General features: G+C 35.0%; 3 protein-coding genes across 4 annotated transcripts; all 3 read left to right on the plus strand.

The window, feature by feature from the left end:
- The first annotated feature begins 3,071 nt into the window (after window positions 1-3,071).
- Window positions 3,072-4,487, plus strand: LOC111789625. The gene is made up of 2 exons (XM_023670258.1): window positions 3,072-3,619; window positions 4,077-4,487. The coding sequence occupies exons 1-2, from the start codon at window positions 3,142-3,144 to the stop codon at window positions 4,154-4,156; spliced, it is 558 nt and encodes a 185-aa protein (XP_023526026.1). The 5' UTR covers window positions 3,072-3,141; the 3' UTR covers window positions 4,157-4,487.
- Window positions 4,488-6,447: 1,960 nt separating this feature from the next.
- LOC111789619 (pentatricopeptide repeat-containing protein At4g20090-like) lies at window positions 6,448-9,342 on the plus strand. Of its 2 annotated transcripts, XM_023670251.1 has the most exons (3): window positions 6,600-6,686; window positions 7,244-8,262; window positions 8,983-9,342. In XM_023670251.1, exons 1-2 carry the CDS (start codon window positions 6,673-6,675, stop codon window positions 8,217-8,219), a joined length of 990 nt encoding a protein of 329 aa, XP_023526019.1. In that variant the 5' UTR covers window positions 6,600-6,672; the 3' UTR covers window positions 8,220-8,262; window positions 8,983-9,342. The 2 variants fall into 2 exon arrangements, with proteins under 2 accessions (XP_023526018.1, XP_023526019.1); XM_023670250.1 differs by having other exon boundaries at window positions 6,448-8,262.
- A 283-nt stretch (window positions 9,343-9,625) lies between these two features.
- On the plus strand, window positions 9,626-26,163 carry LOC111789618 (isoleucine--tRNA ligase, cytoplasmic-like). Its single transcript, XM_023670249.1, has 28 exons — window positions 9,626-10,033; window positions 10,240-10,805; window positions 11,783-11,848; window positions 13,025-13,168; window positions 13,278-13,501; window positions 13,642-13,807; window positions 15,239-15,352; window positions 15,898-15,995; window positions 16,450-16,528; window positions 17,071-17,229; window positions 17,609-17,698; window positions 18,822-18,955; window positions 20,345-20,504; window positions 20,851-20,934; window positions 21,110-21,322; window positions 21,576-21,701; window positions 22,476-22,613; window positions 23,166-23,269; window positions 23,358-23,421; window positions 23,620-23,708; window positions 23,782-23,923; window positions 24,229-24,292; window positions 24,371-24,438; window positions 24,779-24,901; window positions 25,004-25,069; window positions 25,431-25,542; window positions 25,631-25,719; window positions 25,819-26,163. The coding sequence occupies exons 2-28, from the start codon at window positions 10,272-10,274 to the stop codon at window positions 25,921-25,923; spliced, it is 3,555 nt and encodes a 1,184-aa protein (XP_023526017.1). The 5' UTR covers window positions 9,626-10,033; window positions 10,240-10,271; the 3' UTR covers window positions 25,924-26,163.
- Window positions 26,164-26,247: the final 84 nt, after the last annotated feature.

Genomic DNA, 26,247 nt, shown 5'->3' on the forward strand with positions numbered 1-26,247 from the left:
ATATATATATATATATATATATATATATATATATATATATATATATAATTTAATAATGGCATCTGAGAAACGTGGAGTGGGCACATCAGAAAATCAGGTGGTGGCAGATTTTGTGGGCAAATGGGACATTTACTTGTAAGAAAAAAAAAACATTAAAATCAGATAATGATTGATTTTAATAAATAAAAAATAAAGATTCTTTTAATATTTTTTTATTTTAATAATAATAAAAAATATATATATATATATAATTGGAGTATCAGATACACAAAGCTTGACAGAGAGCCACAGCAAAATTATGGTGTCTATGAACCTTGCTAAACTCTTTCAACAAATCATAATTCCCAAAATGCCCTTTCTCTTATTTATTTATTTATTTTTAATTTAAATTCCTTTTTCATTTTTAATTAGTCCATTTTATTTTATTATTGTTTTTATCAAGATCAATCTTTTAAAATTATAACTTTCTTTCTAATTTAATGAATGAATTAATTAAAATATTAGATTTAAATTTTTACGTGAGTTAATACTAAACATAGTCGATTGGATCGAACCGAACTAGTCGAAGCCCTTACCAGCAACGTGCAACTCCTACGTTTTCCTTTCTAGCAATGTAATAACATTTGACAACACGAGTGGTAACAAGAAAACTAACAATTAAGACGAAAATTGATCAAATCTTGAGTGAGTGGAGAACGAGAACAGTTAAAAAGAAGTTTGATAGCTGCAAGTTTCTTGAATCGATGGCGGTCAAGTGTTCAGTCATAGACGATGAAGAAATCTCCCATTTTATAACCTTTGAGCCGCTCATAATTAGTTAATATATATAACCTACCAATTATATACATGTCACACATGATTAATTATTAGTCCTTTTTATCTTATAGAAAAAACAAAAGAAGTGGTAATTGGTGGGATCAATTATTGATTGCTTTTCCCTAAGTTGTTGGATGGGTAATAATTAACTATTTAGTTACGGCGCTGTTGTTTGTCGTTTTATTGCGCTCATGATATGGATGCATACATACATGCATGCATGCATCCTCTTAATCTATATTAATTAGTTTTTTTATTTAAAAAATCAATAAAATACATTAAAAAAGCTCGTATTAATTTATGAGAATAATTTAAATTTTAGAAATAATTCAATATAAATAAATAACGTGGTCATGTAATAGATAGGAAAATAGAGATATCATTCGAATTTTTTTTTTAATTACTTGTTTTATTATTTATAATATTCTCTCCCCTCCCATGTATCTTGTTTTATATTCCAAGTTCATGGACTTCAAACATTTGTCTATGATATATATATATATATATAGTTTTATAATTTTTTATAAAATTATTTATTTTAGCTATTTCTAAGTCACATTATTTAGCTAGAGTTTTTATTATATGCTTTTATAAAGCAATACTATATCATAAAAGTTATGTCTTTTTTTCTCATTATTATAATATTATTTTTGTGTTATAATTATTTAAAGTAATTATGTTATTAAAATGTATGTTAAGAAGACAAAATATACTGAAATAACTCGTATATTAGTATGTACAGACAACAATATATTTATATATATATAATATTATTGGGATGAGATAACATCCCTATCTTTTTCAAGCTTGATTATTTATATATATATATATTAGAGATTGGATAACGTCGATATCTTTTTCAAGATATCGGTTAATTTGTATGATATGCTTTTTTATTATTATTATTATTATCTAAGACATATTCTACGTTCATTTTAAAATAATTAAAATTATTTTTCAAGTTTAAATTATTTCAAAATTATAAAATGAGTCGGATATAAAATTTAAAAAATATGAAATTTTGTGATAATTCTTAAAAATAAAAAAGAAAATGGATTGAAAGGATAGCAATCCATTTGGCGTTTTCCAAGTATACATGAACCCAAATCCTAAGTTTGATTAGATTTGATTCCCACGTGTCAGATCAGCACGTGCCGACATGAATGGTCAAGATTTATCCCATGTTCTTCCAAATTTAGCGAAAGTTTGTGAATAAAACCTAAAATTCCTATTTATCCATATCTCTTACAATTTTGTTTCAATTTGTGGTTGGTTTTAACTTTTTAAATATTTATTTTGTAAATATTTTCAAATGAATTATGGTTCGGTCAAAGATTCTCGATGACTCAGTGACCTAAAAAACACTCCTCAATTCAACTCAATGACTTAATTTGGATTGAATTATCAACTTATTTGGGTCGAGTTTCATTCAAGTAAATGAAAATTTTATGGCTTAAATTTATTTATTTTTATCCTATTTATTTTACTTTATAATTATATTTTTCATTATTTACTATTTAATTACCTTTTAAAAATAACATTTAATTTTTTTAAAATATTTGTCAAAATAAATATATATTGAAATTGAATGATAAACTTCCATGCTTGAAAATAAATAAATAAATAAATAAATAAATATTTTATGGTTTAATAATTTATTTTTATTTAAATTAGAGATTTATAATCTAAGAATAATGACGTGGAGGGTTTTAAAATTGGGCAATGCCAATAAATATACATTTAATGAGTTTATTAAGTATTTATTTCTTTGAGATCACTCAAAATTAAATTAAAAAAAATTATTTTTACAACATTTAATTAAATATTATCCCTCGTGTTTTATTTTTGGTTTGTCTAAAAAATTATATATCAATTAACTTCTTAAATAAAAATATCTTAATTAATAAAACCCAATAAATATAGGGAAAATTATATGAAGAAAAGAAAAAAGAAAAATAATTGTGGATATGGATATACTAAGAAAAGGATCAACACCAAATACCACCTGTCGGAGGAGAGGGCCCCACATCCCACGTTGTCGTTCTCCGATTGATGGACTGTTCTGTCCCACATGGCAACCACGTGTTCTCACCCCTCCATTCATGTCCCCACAACTGTACACGTCATCATGTCATGAAGGAGTCATCATACATACATACATACATAATCCAAATAAATAAAAAAAACAAAAAATAAAATTTAAAAAGGAAAAAAACAGTTGCTTTTTCTATTTCACTCGGCTTTATAAACCCGAGGCGCTCTCACCAGCTCCGTTGCGGACACGTTTTACAAAAAGAGGAGCGAATTTTAAAAAGGAGGAGAAAAATGGGGAGTGATTTGTTTAGCGAATCTGAAGCGTGGGTTTCTTCTGTGAACGGAATTCGAGAGGAACCAGATGATGAAATCTCCATTGAAGTAGAGGAAGGAGTTGTGTCGGATTCGGATTTGGATGAGTCGGATCAAATGGGAGTGAAGAAGAAGATGAAGAAGATGAAGAAGAGGAATCAGGTTTTGCTTGAGGGATTTGTGGAGGATGAGGATGATTTGATGAGGACGAAGAGCTTAACGGATGAGGATCTTGATGAGCTTAAGGGATGTGTGGATCTAGGGTTTGGCTTTAGCTACGATGAGATTCCGGAGCTCTGCAACACTCTGCCGGCGTTGGAGCTCTGTTATTCTATGAGTCAAAAGTACATGGACGATCACCAGAAATCGCCGGTGAGCTCACCGGCCTCGGCGGCACCGGTGGATTCGTGTTCTTCTGTGTCGAGTCCGATTGCGAATTGGAAGATCTCCAGTCCTGGTGAGTGGCCTTTTTCTGTGCGATCTCGATTTTGGAACTGGATTTGTGCAGTTTGAATTGTGCATGAGCTGAACTTGTCTCTTAGTTGATTGAACTTTGATTCTAATCCCTAGACTGTAATCGCTTCTAGTTTTGTTTCCGACTTGTATGAATAATTGCTTCAAGGCTAAAACAGAGTAAAAAATATTTGAAAATTTAGAGATCTAGGACGAAAACCTTCATTATTTTCCTGCTTCTATCATAAAAATGTGTGTAGTTTATCAAGAATATACTGAAGATAATAGTTAATTTACTCTGATTTATGACTAAACATCTGAGTTTAGTACTCGATATGTTCTTTGATTCCACGAGTATTAAGAACACATTGAAAAGAAAGATTACATATTCTATAATCTAGAGCTTAGGATTGTAATATATAAGATATCCTTCTTTTGCTAAACTTTGTTTGCTCGAACAGGTGATCATCCTGAAGATGTTAAGGCAAGGCTCAAATTTTGGGCTCAAGCAGTGGCATGTACTGTTAGATTATGCAACTAAGAACACCATGGAATGGAAGTTTTGATTTGTTAGAGAGAAATGAATACGTATTTTTGCAGTAGTAGCCTTTAGCCTTATGGTCGACGACGCTGCGCGCGTCTGAGAAAGATGGAATGAACGAACGAACGAACGAACGGATCAGTTGACGAGTCTGACTTACGAAGAAGGAGAAGAAAAAGAAGAAGAATGTGTCAGGTTTGAGATTAACCATACACCAAAATGAGTCTGACTAAGATAGAGTTTGTAAAATATGTAGTTCTTTTTGTACATTTGAGAATAAAGTAGAGCATGAGTTCATCAATTCTATATCTCCTGTTTGTTTTGGTTTAAACATTAGCTGGTGGTCTTGACTTTGAGAGCCTAGATAGTAGCTTCCATAACACCCAATACCCAAGTCTCTATCATTGACCTTTTTGCATATGCTGAGGTAACTAACTGTGCTAACCTAACCCATCAAACTGGTTCTTCTTTTCTCTGTTTTGATCCCAATCTGAAGGTAGCTGACCTGACTTCACTAACTATCAGGTTGTAACAGCCCAAGTCTATAGCGAGTAGATATTGCCCTCTCTGAACTTTTCCTTTCGGGCTTTCCCTGCTAGATAGAGGTTTCCACACCCTTAATAATAACTGTTTTGTTCTCTTTCCCAACGGATGTGGGATCTTACAATCCCACCCACCTTCGAGGCCCAGTGTCTTTGCTGGCACTCGTTCCCCTCTCCAATCCACCCCTTTGGGGCCCAACGTCCTCGTTTGCACACCGTTGGGCATCGACCCCCTTCAGAGTTCAGCCTCCTCATTGGCACATCGCCCGACGTCTGGCTCTAATACCATTTGTAACAGTTCAAGCTCACTGTTAGTAGATATTGTCCTCTTTGGACTTTCCCATTTAAGCTTCCCCTTGAGGTTTTTAAAATGCGTCTGCTAAGGGCGGCTAGAGAGAGGTTTTCACACTTTTATAAAGAATGTTTCGTTCTACTCCTCAACAAATGTGAGATCTCACATAACCCCTTCTAGTTTATGCTATTCAATAACTCAAATTAGATGCCGGGAGCATTGTGTGTTCTTGATCTCGTCTCTACTTTCTGATTTCTGATTCCCCTGATGGCTTGGATGCTTGGATTGATATTGTAAAAGTTGAAAGGTTTGTAGCATAGTTCATGAGTTGATCAGTTCAAGTATTGAAAAAGTGATATTACAAAAGGATTATCCAATTCTATATGAGGTTGGTCATATGGCTGGATGGTGACTTCAGATAATGTTAAAAAAGGTTACAGTATTTCACTTTGATACTTCAACCATATTTGACCTTTTCCAAGTTCTGAGGCTTTGGCGTTTTATTCGTGATATGATACTTAATTTTGGTTTGGTTTCGTGCATAAGTTAACCAAATCTCGAGTATATAGTTTGGGATAAGGTTAGATGTTCCATATTTGACATTTTTCAGGTTCTGAGGCTTTGGTGTATGATACTTAATTTTGGTTTGATTTCGTGCATAAGTTGACCTATTCTCGAGTGTATAATTCTGTAGATAAGGGTTTATAATCATCTTAACGATTGATGGTTCGATATTCTACTTGCAATACACACAAAACAAAAATATACAGTAAATCGAGAAACCTAAAACTGTTTAAAAAGAGGCTTCTAACTTATGCCTCTATCCAAATCGAGAAATACTTATCAATCATCTTGTGATCAGGCTCAAAATACTCAAAATATCACCAACGAGTCTGTGGTTCATAAAGTCGAAATCTTGGTCAACCAGCCTATGACTAGGAATCGATAATTGCCACAACTTCATTTAATGATGTCATGTCGATCAAAGCATGTGAGATGTCACATACATATAATAATATTTGTATGATGCACGTCAAACAAAGAAGTCACGTAGCAATCACATGCACACATATCTAATATCCGGCCTATAAAAAAGTAGATGAATTAGACCACCACTGGACCAAATACGCTAAATCAATCTGTACACTCATCCGCAATCTCAAGGCATGGTGCAAATCACGATGTTCACTCTTTTCAATCTCAGTATTAGGCAGAAGTGGCAACTACAACCCTTCCTCAGATATCTACACGAAGCACGATATAAACTACAACAACATCGATTAAATTTCTAGATCGAAAGTCTAAAACATTAGCATAGTCAAAAACTCGCCCCAATGAATGAATCATTTTTTTTTTTTTTTTTTTTTTTTTTTTTTTTTTTTTTTTNGTTTTTTTTTTTTTTTTTTTTTTTTTTTTTTTTTAATTTCCAGAAATATTAAACGGGTCGAAATTTAAAGCCAAAACAGTAGGAATTTTCCAGGTTGAACCTATTGGTTTCTCATCGATGTTGAGCACGAGCACCATTAGGAATGCTTCGGCGTACCTCAAATTCGTTGCTTATGGCTTCTCTTCAAACTCTTTCAGCACTTCATCGACCACCAAGCGCACTGCCATAGCTCCAAGAGCTCTTGCAAGAAGACCCACTTCGCGAACTGCCCCAATCCCTCGGGCTTTGGACACAGATGCCGTCAGTTCAGTATGTTCTTTACTTTCAAACAAAAATCACCAAACAATTAATCTCGAACTTGATCATTTATTGAAAAGATTCAAAGAAACCATGAGCTCGGATTTCGTTCTTCAAATTCTGATGAATTATAGGCTGTTCGGTAGGGCTAAAACGCTAGAATTCTTCTCCTGGTCTGCATTGCAAATGGGGTATCGGTTTGATGAGTCCGTGGTTGAGTACATGGCTGATTTCTTAGGTAGAAGGAAACTGTTCGATGATATGAAATGTCTTTTGGTGACGGTGTCGTCTTATAAAGGTCGGATTTCTTGTCGAACATTTTCAATTTGTATCAGATTTTTGGGTAGGCAAGGGAGGGTTAGAGAAGCGCTTTGCTTATTTGAAGAAATGGAGCCAAAATTTGGGTGTAAACCTGATAATCTGGTCTTTAATAACATGCTTTATGCACTTTGTAAGAAGGAACCAACAGGGGAATTGATTGATACTGCTCTAACAATTTTCAGAAGAATTGAATTGCCTGATAAATATTCATACAGTAACATAATTATTGGATTATGTAAATTTGGTAGGTTTGGTACTGCTGTTGAAGTGTTTGATGAAATGCATAGGGCAGGTTTGGTACCTACTCGATCTGCTGTGAACATTCTCATTGGGGATTTGTGTTCATTGAGTGCCAAAGAAGGGGCTGTAGAACAAGTTAGGGTCAGAAGTACTCGTCGACCTTTTACCGTGCTAGTTCCGAATGTGAATCCGAAGAGCGGAGCCATTGAACCTGCAGTTGGAGTATTTTGGGCAGCTAATAGGCTGGCTTTAGTTCCCAGTGCTTTTGTAATCGTTCGGCTCATCTTGGAGCTTTGTCGATTAGGCCAAATGCAAGAAGCAATTAGAGTATTGAAGGTTGTCGAGGTTAACAAGCTAAGGTGTACTGAAGAGTGTTATTCCATTGTGATGCAAGCATTGTGTGAACATCGTCGAGTAGACGAAGCTAGTGATCTGTTGGGGAGGATGCTTTCTCAGGATATGAAGCCAAAGTTGGCTATTTATAATTCTGTTATTTGTATGCTATGCAAATTAGGAAATTTGGATGATGCTGAAAGGGTCTTCAAGATTATGAACAGGAAAAAATGCGTCCCGGATCATGTTACTTACTCGGCGCTAATCCATGCCTACGGTGAAGCTAGGAATTGGTCAGCGGGCTACAGTTTATTGAAGGACATGTTGAGTTTAGGCATATCCCCGCATTTTCATGTGTATAGTATGGTGGATAAACTAATGAGGGAGGATGGGCAAACTGATCTGTGCTTGAAGCTGGAAATGAAGTGGGAATCCCAAATTTTGCAGAAGCTTTGTAAACAAGGACAACTGGGGGATGCGTATGAAAAGCTAAAGTCAATGCTTGAAAAGGGTTTTTATCCTCCTATCTATGTAAGAGATGCTTTCGAGAGCGCGTTTCAAAAGAAGGGTAAGTTTAAGATTGCTCGGGAGTTGCTGCAGACGATGGACGGAGTCCACGAACATGAGTCGGGTTCCAGAAAGGCATCATGAGTTATCAAATGGAAAGCCTCACCTTTCAATATCAAAGAAATTTGTGAGTAGTAGATTTTTCATGCTTGATATGCTTGATTGGCTGCATTGCTTACATTATTGCACGCTTCATTGTGTTTAAAAGCTAGTTGATTGACTGAAAACTCCAAGATGCACATTTAGTTTACAATGTAACGACCTAAGTTTTTAAAACGCGTATGCTAGGAGGAGGTTTCCACACCCTTATAAAAAATGCTTCGTTCTCCTCCCTAACCGATGTGCGATCTCACAATCCACCCCCCTTCGGGGCTCAGTGTCCTCACTGGCACTCGTTCCCTTCTTCAGTCGATGTGGGACCCCCCAATCCACCTCCTTCGGAGCCCAGCATCCTTGCTGGCACACTGCCTCGTATCCACCCCCTTTCGAGGCTTAGCCTCCTTGCTAGCAGATCGCTCAGTATGTGGCTTTGATACCATTTATAACGACCCAAGCCCACCACTAGCAGATATTGTCCTCTTTGAGCTTTCCCTTTCAGACTTCCCCTCAAGGTTTTTAAAACGCGTTTACTAGGGAGAGGTTTTCACACTCATATAAAGAATGTTTCGTTCTCTTCCCCAATCGACGTAGGATCTCATACTTATTTTCAGCCTTAGCAAATATTTGGAATCTTGAGCTTCTCTTGAAGCCCTTCCAGTGAAAGCTCACCCACCCAACGAAGATCTGCATTCTATATTGTTCTCTCTTTCAGTTGAATCCAAATAACCTTTGTTTCTTCTTCCTACAGAATACACCCCACCCCAGAACAATAACAACGATGACAAAGACGGCAAGAAGGCAAAGACTTCCAACTAGTTCCACATGTTATAAAAATGGAGTAGGACGGCTAGTCGTATACGGGAGGGAAAGTAGAGATGACGTCAAGTCCCGAGTCCTTACAACTCGCACCAGGTTGGTCTAGAAATTAGGGTGGCTAGTCGTATCTGGGATCGTACATTCAGGTTGACATCCAGTTTCTTGAAGACGAGTCGAGCTTCGACTTGATGCCTAAGACTAGGCCTGCAATGTGATGAGAGACGATCTCATCTTAACTTTTATGGCCAAGTAGGTCAACGTCTCGAATTTACAATTTAATTTTATTCTTGAATATTAGACGGATCAATCCTCGACCATTCTCCTATAACCATTATTTTTTATTACACTTTATTATATATATTCATTCTCATCACAAAAAATGAATCTGATTCACTAGATGTCTTCGTCAACGAGAGAGATGAAAAGGAAGAAAATAAAAATAAAAATAAGATTATTATTATTACTATTTATTTATTTATTTATTTATAAGGAATAAAAACCTAATTTCCCTATTCAAATGGTAAAAAAAAAAAAAGAAAAAAAAGAAAAAGAAAATATATAAAAGATTTTGGGTTTTTGGGTTTTTGGATTAACTACAGCCATTTTCGTAGGTACCGCATCCCTCCCATTACCTCACGCTCGCGCCACGCCGCCGCTATTCCTGCCCGACGCCGTCTCAGCAGCTGCTGCAGCACTCTCATCTGCCTCAGTTCTGTCTTACGACAAAATCGCCGCCGTCCCCTCCCTCTCTTCCAGCAAGCGGAGTTACTAAAGCGGCTATTTTTTGAGTACCCACAGAATCGAACTGAAACGGGTATTTAATTATCTCAAAACTGAGCTGACCAGACCAGACCAGACCAACGCACTACCAAATTAGGAACGCTGGTCAATCGTTCCAATCGGTTTCTTCAAATCAGCCGCTGAAGGGAACTATTAGGGTAACTTTACTCTGTGCTAGGCGCCCCCCTCTTTGCCGGCCTCGGGTATTTCTCTAAAATCTCTTATTTATTCTCTTTTTGGAGTTGCTCGAAGATTGTCACTTGGGATTTCAAGCTCTGTCTCATATACTTCTTTTTCTTATGATTTGTTTTGTTTTGATTTTTCATTTCTTTGTTTTTCTTGCTGCAAAGCTTTGAATGTTATTCCTTAGAAGTCGGTATCTTTTTCATTAGTCACTGAAAAATTACAGATTGAATTGCGGGAATTCTTGTTAGTGCCGCCATGGATGAGGTTTGCGAGGGTAAGGACTTTTCGTTCCCTAAGCACGAGGAGGTGGTGCTTGAGTATTGGTCTGATATCAGGGCATTTGAGACCCAGCTTGAGCGCACAAAGGACCTTCCTGAGTATATTTTTTATGATGGCCCTCCGTTCGCCACTGGTCTTCCACATTATGGTCACATCTTGGCGGGAACCATCAAGGACATTGTCACCCGGTATCAGGTTATGACCGGTCATCACGTGACTCGTCGCTTTGGATGGGACTGCCATGGATTGCCTGTTGAGAATGAGATTGATCAGAAGCTAGGGATCAAGAGGAGAGACGATGTGTTGAAGATGGGGATTGACAAGTACAATGAAGAATGCAGAAGTATAGTCACGAGATATGTGGGGGAGTGGGAAAAAATCATCACGCGTACTGGTCGATGGATTGACTTTAAAAATGACTATAAGACTATGGACTTGAAATTCATGGAGAGTGTATGGTGGGTTTTTTCTCAGCTCTTCGAGAAAGGTCTTGTCTATAAAGGTTTCAAGGTTAGTTGGTTTATTATATTTTATCTCCATTTTCACAGTTCGCTAACATTCATTGTGAGTGCTTGATGGACTTTGTTTATTTAGTGAAGGTAATATAATTTTCATACCTAGCCTAGCCATGGTTATTATGGTATTATGGTTGTCTTTGTCATAATATGTGGTAGGCGTGAGGCATCCGTAATGGAAACATTTCATATTACCAAATCTTTTAACTTATTGTTGGTTTGTTACCTTTCTTATACCTAACCTATCTTGATTGGAGTGAGGTTCAATCTTTATTCCAAGATATTTTACCAATGTCGTGGATACTACATTCTTGCAACTCCTATTGTCTATGATGAAAATGGATTGCTACGTCAGGCTCTTTTGCGTACAATTAGGAGATCGTTTTGGTGTTAGCAATAGTCCTTGTAAAATACAATCAACTTGTTCTGTGTTCCTCAAATCTTCTTCAAAATAGGCTTTGACCCCTAGAGGGAAGATTTTTGCTTCAAGGGAACATAAGTAAGGGGACCCCTTTTGCCCTTCCTCTTCATCCTGGTGGTGGATGTATTAAGTTGGCTAGTGTGCGTGGTGTGGTGAAAGGGGGTGGTTGAGGGGTTTCAGATGGGTAAGGAGTTATTTCACCGATCTCATCTTATGGCCCTTTATCCTTGCTCTCCTGCCACTATAATTGTCGTCGAAGGCTATAAAAAAGGTTTCTGATCTATGATAACTACCCGCTTAGAGTTGTTTGATGCGGGCAAGGTATGGGGTCTATGGTCTGCCACTCAGGAGGAGCTTAGAGGTCATGTAAGGAAGGTGAAAGGTGGGGAGAGTGGTAAGAGGAGAGAGAGTGTAGAGAGAGTTCATCTATTCAGTTTTTGCTAGTTTTATTGGTTCCTAGAACCATGTAATTATAATTAACTGCAATTAATTTGATTCAATTATTAGTTATGAGTTCAAATATAAATTTGTTTGCGTTGTTGCTTACTTAGGTCATGCCATATAGTACTGGTTGCAAGACGCCACTTTCAAACTTCGAAGCTGGTCAAAGCTATAAGGTTTGGGTCTCTTTCTTCAATTGGAAATTTGTCTTTACATTAAATATCAGTTGGATCTTCTGTTTTGTATATAGACGCTCTGGACATGTATGATAGGAAACAAAATTTCGATGTTTGTTATTATCAAATTTTCAATGAAATGACTTCTCTTTCGTAAGAATTTTAATATATTTTTTAGAACTAAATTTTATGATGACTAGTGTTCATTTAAAAAGTCTTGCACTCATTTGATGATTATAATTATTACAATAATTATTTGTTTGTTTAAACATTCCCATCACATAAAACTTGGGAAACACCTCTTAATATGGAAAAGTTTATCAATTTTTCCCATAAACTTCGAATTTTATCAAAATGTTTCTTAGCTTTGGTAAGTGTTGCAATCTCAATCTTAAAATTGATCAAATTTTACAATTTTCACCTTGAAATAGGCTTGCTTTTGAAAATTCATTTAAAAAATTATTCTTACATATTTTGGGAGAATTGTTAAATGACTGATTTTGTGCATTAACTGAGCTTAATTTTGTGTTTGGTTTGATTCTTGTTGAAATTAGTGANTTTTTTTTTTTTTTTTTTTTTTTTTTTTTGCTTGATTGTGGCAGGTTTTGAAGGGTGTAAGTTCGTCCTCGGTTGAGATTAGAATTTTAGGGTAAAATTGATACACCATTCTAAGTTCAGATAAAAATTGATTTTTTTTCCTCAAAGGTATGATGCTTTGTTTCATTTTTTATGATATAAGAAAATTATTTAGTGAACTTTTAATTTGGCATTGTTGTTAGAAAATAATAGTTTAAATATACAAAATGGTTTTTGATATAATTTTTTTTAATACTTTATTTGGGATAATAAATAGTATTTAAGCACGCTATATATTTTTTAATTGGCAAATATTAGAATCAGTAATTAAAGCAACTTTATTTTTACTTTAAACAGGATCAGGTTGGGTTTAAAGGAAAACCCAAATTTCGTTCCTTGGGTTCATTTGGTGTATGTAGCATAGATTTTCAAATCAGATTTCAGTCTTATGCTTTAGGGGTTGAGTGAATAATTGTTCATGCCCTGCAATTGCATTATCAGTTTACTAAATCACTTTTCTAGATGCCAGTTAATGTATGAATTGTTGATTTGCATGAGATTTACTTATGGTCCATCTTCTGATATCCAAACCTTGCACAGGATGTCCCTGATCCTGAAATAATGGTAACTTTTCCAGTACTCGGGGATCCTCATAATGCAGCTTTTGTGGCTTGGACAACAACTCCATGGACCCTTCCGAGTAATCTTGCCCTTTGTGTTAATGCAAATTTCGTCTATGTGAAGGTCTGATGACATGAATTTATTTTTATTATATTACTTTTCGTCGATGTGAAGCTTTTATTCCTTTTATTTATAATTGATAATCTAATATAGTAGGAAAAAAAAATACCAGGTTCGCAACAAGGCATCTGGAAAAGTTTATGTGGTTGCTAAATCCCGATTGTCAGCTCTACCTGTTGAGAAACAAAAAGTGAATGCACCAAATGGTTCTACCGATGTTGTTAACAAGTCAAATCCTAAGAAAAAAGGTTCCTCAAATTCAAAAACAGAGAGCTCAGTGGAGGACTCATATGAGGTATTGGAGGAAGTATTGGGAGCTTCTCTTGTGGGTAAAAAGTAAGCAATTTCGTTATTTTCAATATGTGTTTTAATGATTTTAGCAAGGATGCTATTTTTTTTGTTTTGTCTCCTGAATGTTTATGAAATTGTATCTACTATCATGTTGAAGGATATTAAATTTACTATTTATTTTGCAGGTACGAGCCACTGTTTGATTACTTTAAAGAGTTCTCTGATGTGGCATTTAGAGTTGTTGCAGATAATTATGTAACTGATGATAGTGGTACGGGTATTGTCCATTGTGCTCCTGCATTCGGTGAAGACGACTATCGTGTTTGCATTGAGAACCAAGTGATCAATAAGGTCTGTGTTGAAGATTCTTTAATTTTTTTTTTATTATGACTTCACGCTTGTAAGAATGTTTTCAAANAAAAAAAAAAAAAAAAAAAAAAAAAAAAAAAAAAAAAAGAGATCAAATGGTTATCATATCAAATGAGACTTAAAGGATTCAATGAAAAAGGAAGTATTTTATGTTTTTAGTATTTATAAATGTATGTTTGATAGGATCTCCATTTAAAAAGTTGTTCAAATTTTGTTTAGTTATATATTTATAAATAGTAAAAATAGTGGTAGGTACCAACTAAATAATTAGTTAAAGCTTAAATATTGTTAATTAATTTATTGGCACATTTAGTGTTATTATAACTTTGATATGATTATTATTTTTGAATATTATATAATCTGTGATATATTATTTTCTACATGTTTTGATTTTAGCAAGAGCGAAAAGTGTTTATTGAATGGAATAATATTTTTATTAGACTTTTAGTCTTTTTTTAATGTCATTTTGCGTTTAAAACTTAAAATTTGAATTATGTAAAACACTTCAAGTTGTAAATATGTTGTTTTCAAGAATTATCAAAGTTTGGATCATAGAATCTAAAATAGTTGTAAGAAATAAATCTGTCAAAGAAACCACTATAAGTTTACCTATTGGTCAATAAAAGCCAGGTAAATATTAAAAGGTTAAGAAGGAATGAGTTCATAGTAGCCACCTAAAATCCAGTGAGTTATCTTGACAACTAAATGTAGTAATCAAGTGGTTGTCTTGTGAGAATAGTCGAGATGCATACAAAGTGGCTCAAACACTCACAAACATAAAAGAAATAGAAAACTTTTGATTAGCCCATCATATTTATTTTCAAGGATGAGAAACCTCCTCTCCCTCTCTTCTTTCTTTCTTTCATTTATTCTTTAGAACTTTTTCTNTTTTTTTTTTTTTTTTTTTTTTTTTTTTTTTTTTTTTTTTTTTTTTTTTTGATATCTCATAAAGGATAAAAATGAAAGCCAAAATAAAGGCTGCAAAACAAAAAGGGGAAGGCAAAAGCCTGAAGCATTAATTTTAGAGATTTGGTTGAAAGAAAAAGGATTTCTCAGGACAAGTCTAAAGCTTGGAGGTTAAGATTTAACATTGCTATTTTCAAGGCATCTGATTCGTATTCTCTCTCTTATTTGTTTGCTAATTATTGCTGTAATGATATTTGATCGAATATGGAGGCCTTTTTTTTTTCCTTGCAAGATATTTACGTTGAAGTTGTTTACTTATGTTGTATATTTTCATTTACTGCCTTTTTGTGGTTTCCTTTGAACACCATCTTTTCATTGTTGCAATAAGAAGTTTATATTTTATTTAGGAATAAAAGAATGTGAAAGTGCACTCCAATTGGTTCCCAGGATAAGTTGCAATATATTTCCTGTCTTATTTTTTCTTGTGTTTTTTCCATTTGCTTGTAGGGTGAGAATCTGATTGTTGCAGTCGATGACGATGGTTGCTTTACAACAAAGATTACTCAATTTTCTGGGCGTTATGTCAAGGATGCAGACAAGGATATAATTGAGGCCGTGAAGGTATGTTCTTAAACTTAAAATAGTATGTCCAAGTTGAATTATTATTTCATGGCATATATATTGACCATTGCACATGTAGAGATAGAATCCCACTATATTCCTATGTGAAATGAATTTTTTTGTAAATTTGCAAGTCTTTGACGCAATCTTGATAAGCTTGGAGCATTCAAAAGGGAGCTTGAGTTCACAATTTGGCCTCGGTTCTTGTTTGCATCCTTAACTATTTTTTGATCGAGAAACAAACTTTTCCAACTTGTAACTTGAACCATGGATGAATATTCAGATCTTGGAGTTTTGGTTAATTCCTTGGTTCGTATTACTAGTCAAAAAGAGATTCTAATTGTATTGTATAACTTTATCCTTGACGATTATGATTCCATTTTGTAATTCTATATTTATGCTGATCTTCTTGTTGCTTTTGGACGAGGGAAGTGTAAGCGAGAGGGGAAAAAACTATTTGAAACAAAAATATGTTGGAATCTAGTAAAATAGTTTACCATTTCATTTTGAACGTGTATTATTGGTCAGATATCTTTCTGTTTCAGGCACAAGGGAGGCTTGTTAAATCGGGAAGCTTTACCCATTCTTATCCTTTCTGCTGGAGATCTGATACTCCCCTTATCTACAGGGCTGTCCCAAGCTGGCAAGTCCATTTATTATCTTTTTTGAATTCTGTTATACGCTTTTGTGTTAGGATCCTTGTCTGAATTTCTTTGATGTTTTCATTTCTGTGCACGTGTACATTTTTTTGACATGCAAATCTTTGCCTCTTGCCCTCTGAAGAAATGAAGAGTGCAGTTCGGTTGGTTCACACTTTGGGCTCAGTTGTTGGGAAGAGTATTTTTACCGTGGCAAACAAATTATGCAATATCCGTTTTACAACTTGTTCTTTAAAAGGGTTACTACCGTTGATTTTTAATTTCATACTTGATTTTAGTGCTTATATTGCTATTTTTGTCTTTCTATATACATTTCACCTTTGTCTTATCTGATATTCATTCATGATTGCTGACATATGTTAAATAATTTCTTATGGCTTCTTTTTCATTTTCCTCCTACTGTTAGCATCATGACCGACTAGACTTCTCTCTCTCTAGGTTTGTCCGAGTTGAGAAATTAAAGGAGAAATTACTGGAAAACAACGAGAAGACTTACTGGGTGCCTGATTTTGTGAAGGTTTTATACGTTATGCCAAACTCTTCTCTTAAATATTTATATTTCATTTTTTCTGGACAAGTGGATGTTGGTAAGGTTGGATGGGGTAGAGTTTTATGCAGGGTGTAAAAGGTGGTTGTATGATATGAATCAAGATATTTTGCAGATTTCATATTAATATATTCTATGCTTCGTTAAATCTTATTTTGCTTAATTGAAGACCTTTTTTAACGTCTTCTTTTTTGTGCGCCCTTTTTGTAATGCTCTTGTATTACTTTATTTTTTTGTCAGTGAAAATTTGGTTATTCATTGATTTACCAATGCTTGTGAGAATGAAAACTGTCATGACAATTTTTCATGTTTAATATATCCTCTCAAGAGATGACTTTTTTTTTTTTTTTAAACTTTTCTTAGCTTGAAAATACAAACATTTTAGAACTCTGAAACTGAGTCCTGAAATATAATTGGGTTAGAAAAACATAGTGCTGATGTGAGAAAGAACTGTTTCATGGATCATGTGATCTATTTTTGCCTCAGCTTTATTTATCAATGTCAAATTGCAGGAGAAAAGGTTCCATAATTGGCTAGAGAATGCGAGAGATTGGGCTGTCAGCCGTAGTAGATTTTGGGGAACTCCTCTCCCTGTCTGGGTTAGCGAGGATGGAGAGGAAATACTGGTCATGGATTCAATTGAGAAACTTGAACAGCTTTCTGGTGTCAAGGTCTCACTCTTTATTTACCAGCTTTTGTTATCTGAGAATATAGTTGCTGTAGGTTGAGTCAATCATTTGCTGTGAGTTTTACTTCTCTTTATCAAACTGTTTGCTAGTATGGAGTATTCTTTTTCTCCTCATAAGAACTTAATCATTTTGAATGATGGTTGGTTCAGAGCCTCGGCTACCTTCTTAAATGAGAAGTTGAATCTTCAAGGTTATTTGGTATATTTTGAGAAGTTGAATCTTCTACCGTAAAAATATTATCATATGGCTTGGCCACCCTCATGTATTCTTTAAGCTGTTTCTTCTATATGCTCTGGTGGGTACTGCTTGCAAACTACTTATGAATTATTTGCGGGCATCCTCTGTTTTTTTTACCTTTCAGGTGTTTGATCTGCATCGGCACAAGATTGATCACATTACTATTCCATCTAGAAGAGGTCCTGAATATGGTGTGCTTCGGAGGGTAGATGACGTAAGACTACTTAATCTTGTTTTTCTCTTAAATATTACTTTTCTTGTCGAGAAATCAATCAATACCGGCGNTTTTTTTTTTTTTTTTTTTTTTTTTTTTTTTTTTTTTTTTTTTGAAACTATGAAAGTTACCGGAATTACTTTGTTGCATTTTTGTGCTATGCGTCAATGTGGCTTCCTTTGATATTACTGTTTTGTATTGTTTAGGCCTTATAGTTTAAATTTTCTCTCATAGCAAGATGATTAGAAGCCGCCACAGATGTTTATTTATTCTAGAAGGAAAGAGAAGAGGGGTTTGAGGGTATAAATGGAATCTATATGGAAGAGAATGAGGAACTAATGTAACTTATTGACTTAGGTGAATATCCTTTGGCAGGCCTGTGTTTTTGCTATTATTTGGGGTATTGGGCTTGAGAGGAATGACAAATTTTTTGTAGATGGTTAGAGATTCGTGGGTGAGTTGTGGCAGGTGATTAGACTTAATGCCTCGATTTTGGCCTGTGCGACTAACGATTTCTGTAATTATCCTTTTGGTTGGGAGTCATTTTTTGTAGTTTGACGGACTCCATTTGCTGCGCGTCTTTTTGTATACCCTTGTAAATTCTTTTATTTTTCCTCAATCCTCAATGAAAGCAAAATATTAAGAAGTATGCATTCTTTTATTTTTACTATTAGTTGAAGGACTTCACAAAAGCTTGGGAAAAATGCAATTCATGGGAAACTAGCCCTAAACCAACTCAATCCAAATATTCAGCAAGAACAAAGAAATTTTAAACAAATGGCCAAGTCACAAACCGGGCTGCAGAATCTTTCTAGGGGTCTTGTTGTGCCTATATGTTTTTGGGATAACGTGGTTTGGTTACCTTGGAAATTTAAAAAATCCCTCCCTCTCCTTCTAACTCCTCATTTTATTTACTTTTTTAATTTTTTGGAAGTTGAAATGTGGATAGGCATAGTTTTTATTTATTTATTATTACTATTTGAAATTAAAGTATTTATTTGAGTTCGATGCTGTAGATTTCCTCTCTTAACCTCGTTTTATATCTTTATATTTTTACTGTAAGTTTTATTTTCATTTAGTGTTTATACTTATAGTATCTTTTGCTCCCTCATCATTACTGCAGGTGTTTGATTGCTGGTTCGAGAGTGGGTCTATGCCATACGCATATATTCATTATCCATTTGAAAACGTTGAGCTTTTTGAGAAAAACTTTCCTGGGCACTTTGTGGCAGAAGGGCTTGATCAAACTCGTGGATGGTAAGTTTCTTGAATGTGTCAAGTTGCATAGTTGTTTTCCTTTTATTTTGAGTTGTAAATCATTTGTTGGATTCTATTTAGTAGCGTAAATTTCAAATATCTGCGTAAGAGTGGAATATTGATATATTTCCTTCTGAAGTTGATTGCTTCTTTTGCTTTTTTGGTTGAAAAATTGACGACTTCTTTTATTAATATAGGGAAACAGTCACAACACGAGCATTGTGTGGAACAATGACTTTTGATGTTTAAAGATCTAGGATATTAATAGATTACAACATGTTTGTCCCTCTTACCATTCATATTTCAAAAATATGGATGTGTGAACTCCAAAGGATATAATCAAAGTCCTCTCTTATAAAAAAAAGTAATTTTAATGTTAATATATGACTAAATTCTTGGGAAAGAGGATTAGGAAATTTCAAATCTACTAGTCAAAGTAAAATAAACTTATTTTTTCTGAAAAAAAAAAGAGAGAAATATGAGAGGGGGAGGTAGGGAGGAAAAAGGAGAGAATATGGTGGTGTCTGGTATGCTGTGTCCGTGTAGGGAAGGGATACTCGAGAAAGTAATAGTATGTCGTTGTTTGTCTCACATGGATGAGTTCATGAGAAAAGAAGGGGTAATGGATCTCCTATAAATAAACTTTTCTTTCTCTCTTATCAACCAGATTCTTACTGGGTTTTCTGTTCACATGAGGCTATGAAAGTAAGAATTTGTTTTCAATGAAATGTGGAAGTCTTTTGATCTTGCACTTAAATGTCACGAAGTATCAGGATATTGATGGCATTAAAGAAGATGGATGAAATGTAGAAGTGAAAAATGTTTTTTTCTACTAGTCTAAATGTCGAGCTAGGTGATGTAGTGTTGATATGTCGCTCAAAATTTAAATCACAGATCCAAATAGGAAAGGAAGAAGCAGAAGTTGTGAAGGACTTTGCTTCATAGTTTTTTTTCTCGAAGCCACCTTGTAGAAGGGCAATAGATAAAATGCTGTTTTTAAAATCTCTCCTTCCTTTTTACTGAAGGCACATTTGTGAAGGTCCAGAATACATATCTGGGTGCTTAATCTGAGTATCTGAGATATGCTGCTATTGGTGGTTTATTTATTTATTTATTTTTACTTAACATGGAAGTTAAAGATTCCAATGAAAATTGAAGCTGTTCTTAGGAGATTATTGCTGTTAAGAATTAGGAGAAGCATCAAGCTAATTTGATTAGAAAGGGGTTGGTGCATTTTCTAAAAAGTTCATTTCCTAATACGTTCAGGATTTTCGTTGTCCACATTGAGTTATGAAACAAGCTCCCTCTCTCTCATGCACCAAAATTTTGTTTTTTATTCGTGGATTCTTGGGCTTCTCTTTTTCCAATGTCTTCTCTTTACTTTTGCAGGTTCTATACTCTCATGGTTCTATCTACTGCTTTATTTGGGAAGCCCGCATTTCGGAACCTTATTTGTAATGGTCTTGTCCTTGCTGAGGATGGAAAGAAGATGAGCAAAAGGTTGAAAAATTATCCTTCACCAATGGAAATCATCAATGATTATGGAGCTGTAAGTTCTGCATTATATCTATGTTTCTTACTTATGTTTCTCAGACTTCACTTTTCGTTATTCTGAAGACATTGAAAGCATCTAGAGTGGTGTAAATGTACCAACGTTCTTAAAGACTAGAGTCTCACAAACCTCATTGCTAGGTGGGGAAGTCTTTGTATTCCACTTTAGGGAGGTTGGAAGGCTCTTCCTTCCTTCTTGTACCCAAAAAAGGGGGGAAAAAAAAAAGAAAAAAAAAAAGGAAAAAAAAAACAGAAAAGCAAGCATCAAGAGACTCATTGAACTTTCCTCTTAATTAATTGTTGTTACTATTTCATGGAAGTTGGTGTCTGTTTTTGTCATGCAGGATGCTCTGAGATTATATCTTATAAATTCTCCAGTTGTACGTGCAGAGACTTTACGCTTCAAGAAGGAGGGCGTTTTTGGTGTTGTGAGTCTTTACTGATATCTTACGTTGTATCAAGTTTTCTTGGTGCATCACTCGAGCACCCATGTTTTCACTAACTTTGATGATACTTCATGGAATGCATTACAGAGATCCAGCTTTCTACTGTTTTTTTTCTTCCCGATATGTTTTAACCTTCTGCTTTATGGATTGTTCACAGGTCAGGGATGTTTTCCTGCCATGGTATAATGCCTATAGATTTCTTGTTCAGAATGCTAAGAGGCTCGAAATTGAGGGATTTGCACCATTTTCTCCCGTAGATCAAGCTACCCTTCAAAAGTCGTTCAATGTGCTTGACCAATGGATAAACTCTGCCACCCAGAGTTTAGTATATTTTGTCAGAAAAGAAATGGATGGGTACCGACTCTACACGGTTAGGCCCTTTCGGCTACTGACTTATTTTCGATATGACTGTTCTGTAATCTGATTATATATCTTCATGATTCGTATAAGTTTAGATTAAAGTTAAGGGCTATGTGAAACGACACCTCAAGGCCTGTTTTAGATTTCTGTTAATAGTTGTGTAAATTTTGTTCCTTTTCTTTTCAATTAAAGTTTTAAATTTTGGTCTTTTCTTTGTGGTTGTTTAGCATTTTTCATCATTAATTGTGTTCACGATATTACAGGTAGTTCCATATCTTCTAAAGTTTCTTGACAATCTTACAAATATTTATGTGAGGTTCAACCGCAAGAGACTAAAGGGCCGTACTGGGGAAGAAGACTGCAGGATAGCACTCTCTACTCTGTACCATGTATGATACATCTTTTTCCTCTATTAAGATAAATGATTTTTTAAACTATCTACTTTTTGGTAGCGTACAAAACTGCATATTTGGTTTATGAAGTGTTCTGTTTTTTTTTTATTGCTATTGGTATCTCTGTAAATTAAGTTGAGATCTGAACATGACATGTTGAAAACAAACATGCCATTTTCATTACTGCTTATGTGCTCTATGTTAGATAAGATGTGGTAGGGTGAGCGACTCATCTTATTAAAGACTTATGCCGACGAAAGCTGCTCACCTTGTGAGAAATCCAATAGATATAAGATGAATCTTGGTCATTTTTCAGTAGACAAATTCGTCAAAGACTAAAAGCATTAATGATGCAGTTCCATTTATTTGAGGAGACAGTTTGGGTGCCGTTAATTTACAATCTAAATTATAGAGTTCATTCTTTCTTGTATACAGACATATATTATGGTTATAAAATGCTTGGTTGACATGCTTTGCTTCTTTATTTTGTGCAAATTTAATTACTATGTTGTATATTTTTATTTTTCTGAACGACTTAGTTCCTTAGATTTTATGTGAACTGTCATTATCTTTTAAATAAATATCTTGTTTGCTTCAATTTTTTTTGGGTTAATGCAAATCATTTTTGTTTGATGCGAGTTAATGTTGAAGCATACATTTTTTAAAAAAAGAATATTATATTCTGCTTTTTTTCCTTAACTTTCAATCTGTTATTTCCTTGTTCATTTTAGTTTCTTTTCATTCTGAACACGCATTATATTGTGCCTTCAGGTCCTTTTAACATCTTGTATGGTCATGGCTCCATTTACACCATTTTTCACTGAAGCTTTGTATCAAAACTTACGGAAGGTTTCTGATGGGTCAGAGGAAAGCATTCATTACTGTTCTTATCCTCAGGAAGGAGGAAAGGTACTTATTATCAATAAATTTTGCAATATTATTAGTAATTTCATTTTTGGAAATTATTTTCTGGGTGACAAGTTGTGGCACAAAGTCGTCGGAGTAGGTATGGTCCTCACTCATTTGAGTGGGTTTTTAGCAGGGGCACCATTTGCCTGGTAATGACCTCTGGACAGCGAATCCCTTTGGTTTCCCTTTCTTTTCTCAAATTTTAAATCTTTCTGTTGGGTATGGTCTGGGTATTTTTTTCGGGGGAAAATTGTTGGGTTTGTGATATGCCCTTTCAGAAGGTTTTCTTGCAATTATATCACATTTCAAGTAAAAAGTTGCTTATGGCTTCTGATCTTTAGTTCTTCCTCTTTGTTGCTTTGAGATTTTGTAACCCCCTTTCTAACAGAGAAGCGTTTGAGTTGGTGGACCTTCTTTCTCTTCTCTAGGATCATCACATGCTTTGAGAGACTTCTCCTATGTTGTTTTTTCCATCATCCATCTGCTCCTTCCCTTGCCTCATTCTACCTCACTTTATGATATTTGATATTCTTTATTGAATGCCTAACTTAGAGAGGTGAAAGAATTGAAGAAAGTGTTACAAGGATGATGACAATTATTGATCTTGCTCGCAACATTCGGGAGCGTCATAACAAACCTCTTAAAACACCTTTGAGGTTTGTCGATGCATACTTTCTGCTTCTTGCTGATTTTGTTCTATTTGTCCCCCGTTTTTTTAAATATCTAATTCTATAATCTCATCAGAGAAATGATAGTGGTTCATCCCGACAAAGATTTTCTTGATGACATAGCCGGAAAGCTAAGAGAGGTATATATCTTGTAAGCTAATATCATATTTACTTTCATGATGAACTTGGAATGTCTATAGTCTCATTATAACATAAATATTTGTGCTATTCACTTGTACCTTTTGTTTCAGGTTTCATTATTAATTTTTATGCTTAACATTATCCTGTTGTCCTTCGTTTAATTTCTGATGGTTTATTTGCGCCTATGTGTGCTGCAGTACGTTCTCGAGGAATTAAATATAAGATCTCTTATCCCATGCAATGATACGTTGAAGTATGCATCTCTTCGTGCTGAGCCAGATTTCAGGTATGAAAAACTCCCGTTCGAAACAATTTTCATCTCTTCGTCCAGATGTTTGAATATGATTATTCTCTTCTAGTGTGTTGGGAAAGCGTCTTGGAAAAGCTATGGGAGTCGTGGCAAAGGAAGTCAAAGCAATGTCACAGGAAGATATCTTGGCTTTTGAGAAAGTGGGAGAAGTTACTATTGCTACTCATTGTTTAAGGTTATCTGACATAAAGGTATCTACTTTCACTTTCAAGGCAGTAATTCTTGCTGTCCATTCTTGTTAAAATATACTATGATCTTGGATTGAGTAATTCATCTGTTCATGAGGTCGATTTGTAGATGGACTTGTATGTATGTGCATTTGGAGGTACATATCTTTTGTGAGTTTTTTTGTAAACTCTGTACCCTTTAGGGGAAGAAAGGCTTCTCTGTGCATTTTTGGGGGAATTGAGGCATTGATGTTGTCGGTATCACGTTGGTCTGTGCTAATTAATTATGTTAATTTGTATCGTACCCTGAAATTCATTGTTGTCTTAAGGTTGTTCGTGATTTCAATCGACCTGATGGTATGACAGACAAGGAAATGGACGCTGCTGGGGATGGTGAGAAACTATAACAAATCAATGTTATTTAACTCTCTAAGGGTCTTTGATCTCACTAAATTTTGTTCTTCATTTTAGGTGATGTACTAGTGATTTTGGATTTACGTCCCGATGAATCTCTATTTGAGGCTGGTGTTGCTCGTGAGGTATGTGGCGTGTTCCATGCTTGATCTCTATATGTGATATATTATGATCACGAATTTTTAAACGCTTTGTTGAGTAATTTTGCATTTGGGTTAGTTTTAGTATGAAGATGCATAACATTTAGGCTAAATTACATAAAATACCTCCAACTTGGGCCTTTTGATTCAATATTTGGAGTGCAAACAAAGTTCCACATTGAATTTTTATTTCCTAATTAGAGAAAAAGATAGATGTTATAGTCGCATCCTTTTATCATATTGTCAGCCAAATGTTGATAAACTTTGTTATTACATTATCGAGTTCTTTTATATCCTAATTCACTAACTAGATTATCCATTTCAGATTGTTAATAGAATCCAGAAGTTGAGAAAGAAAGCTGCCCTTGAACCTACCGACTCCGTAGAGGTGTATTTTCGATCACAAGATGAGGATGCATCAGTTGCGCAAAGAGTTTTAAATGCACAGGTTGGTAGTTAGCTGCCTATTTTTGAAATTACCATCTCGGATGTAAATTTACATCGTAGATGGCCTCGGTCCATGACTAACTGGAATGTATGCATCGGACAGGAACTATACATAAGCGAGGCAATCGGTTCACCCCTGCTTCCGGCTGCGTTGTTGCCTTCACATGCAGTAAGTTGCTTCCTTAATGTATATCATGTCGACTCATTTAGTGAATCGTAAAACTGTTGGCGTTATTCCGGCTAGCTCATGGATTCATTAAGTCGCCTTCCGTTTGATTAGATTTCTGTTCTCTATATTGGAGTGCTTAGCCTAAGCATGAAGGGGCTGGTGCTGTATTTCATCATTTTGTTATATTCCTTCTACCCGTGGTTGTTCTATGATACAACATTGTTTATAAGAGTGTTGAAACCTCTCCCTAGCAGATGCGTTTTAAAAACCTTCAGGGAAAGCCCAAAGAGGACAATATCGGCAAGCGGTGGGTTTGTGTGGTATCCATCATGTTGATGATATGAGCTTGTGAAATTCGCAGGTCACGCTTGCTGAAGAGAGTTTCCAAAATGTAGCCGGGATTTCATTCTCGATTATCTTGGCCAGACCGGTACCCGTATTCAATTCGGACGCTGTGACTGCTCTATATAAAGGTATTTGCAGCATCTTTTGCTCTCTCTCTCTCTCTCTCTCTTTCTATCTCCGTCTCTCTCACTCACATAAGCATGAGAACAACTATAGGTAACGAGAAATTCGCCCGAGCACTCGAGGTCTACCTGCTCTCGAGAGACCTCTCCAACTTGAAGACCGAGTTCTCTGGAAATGGCAAGGTTTGTATTCTTCTCCCAACTCGATGAAGTTCGCTGCTTTTACATCATACTATTTATGTTTAAATGAAAAACCTTTTGATGTTGCTTTGGGTGAAACAGATGAGGGTTGATTACATTGATGGCCAGCCGGGTGTGGAAGTGGCACTGGGAGAGCATGTTTTCTTGACCGCCGGCGACAAGTTTCTGAAGGCCAAGTCTTCATGAACTCTGTTCTGTATACCTCCAAAGTATTATCCATTTTTAACACTTTTTTACTTTTAATTTTATATGGGATACAATTGAATCCCCTTGACATCACTTGCCTTCCAAAGTTTTGGGCGCACAATTTTGTATGAGAAGTGTATGCGAATGTGTTTTAATTGTTTAATTTATAATAGTTCTTGAAAAAATTGGGGAATGTTGAACTTAAAGTTGCTTAAAGAAGATTCATATTTCTTGATGTAATTCATATAGTTTGATTTAGTCCGGTACGTATTGTCGTTAGTCTTGGTTTAAAAACGTTTCTAGTGGTTTTGCTATCTTTATAAA

This window comes from Cucurbita pepo, chromosome LG03 (genome assembly GCF_002806865.2).
Source record: "Cucurbita pepo subsp. pepo cultivar mu-cu-16 chromosome LG03, ASM280686v2, whole genome shotgun sequence".
Lineage (NCBI taxonomy): Eukaryota > Viridiplantae > Streptophyta > Magnoliopsida > Cucurbitales > Cucurbitaceae > Cucurbita > Cucurbita pepo.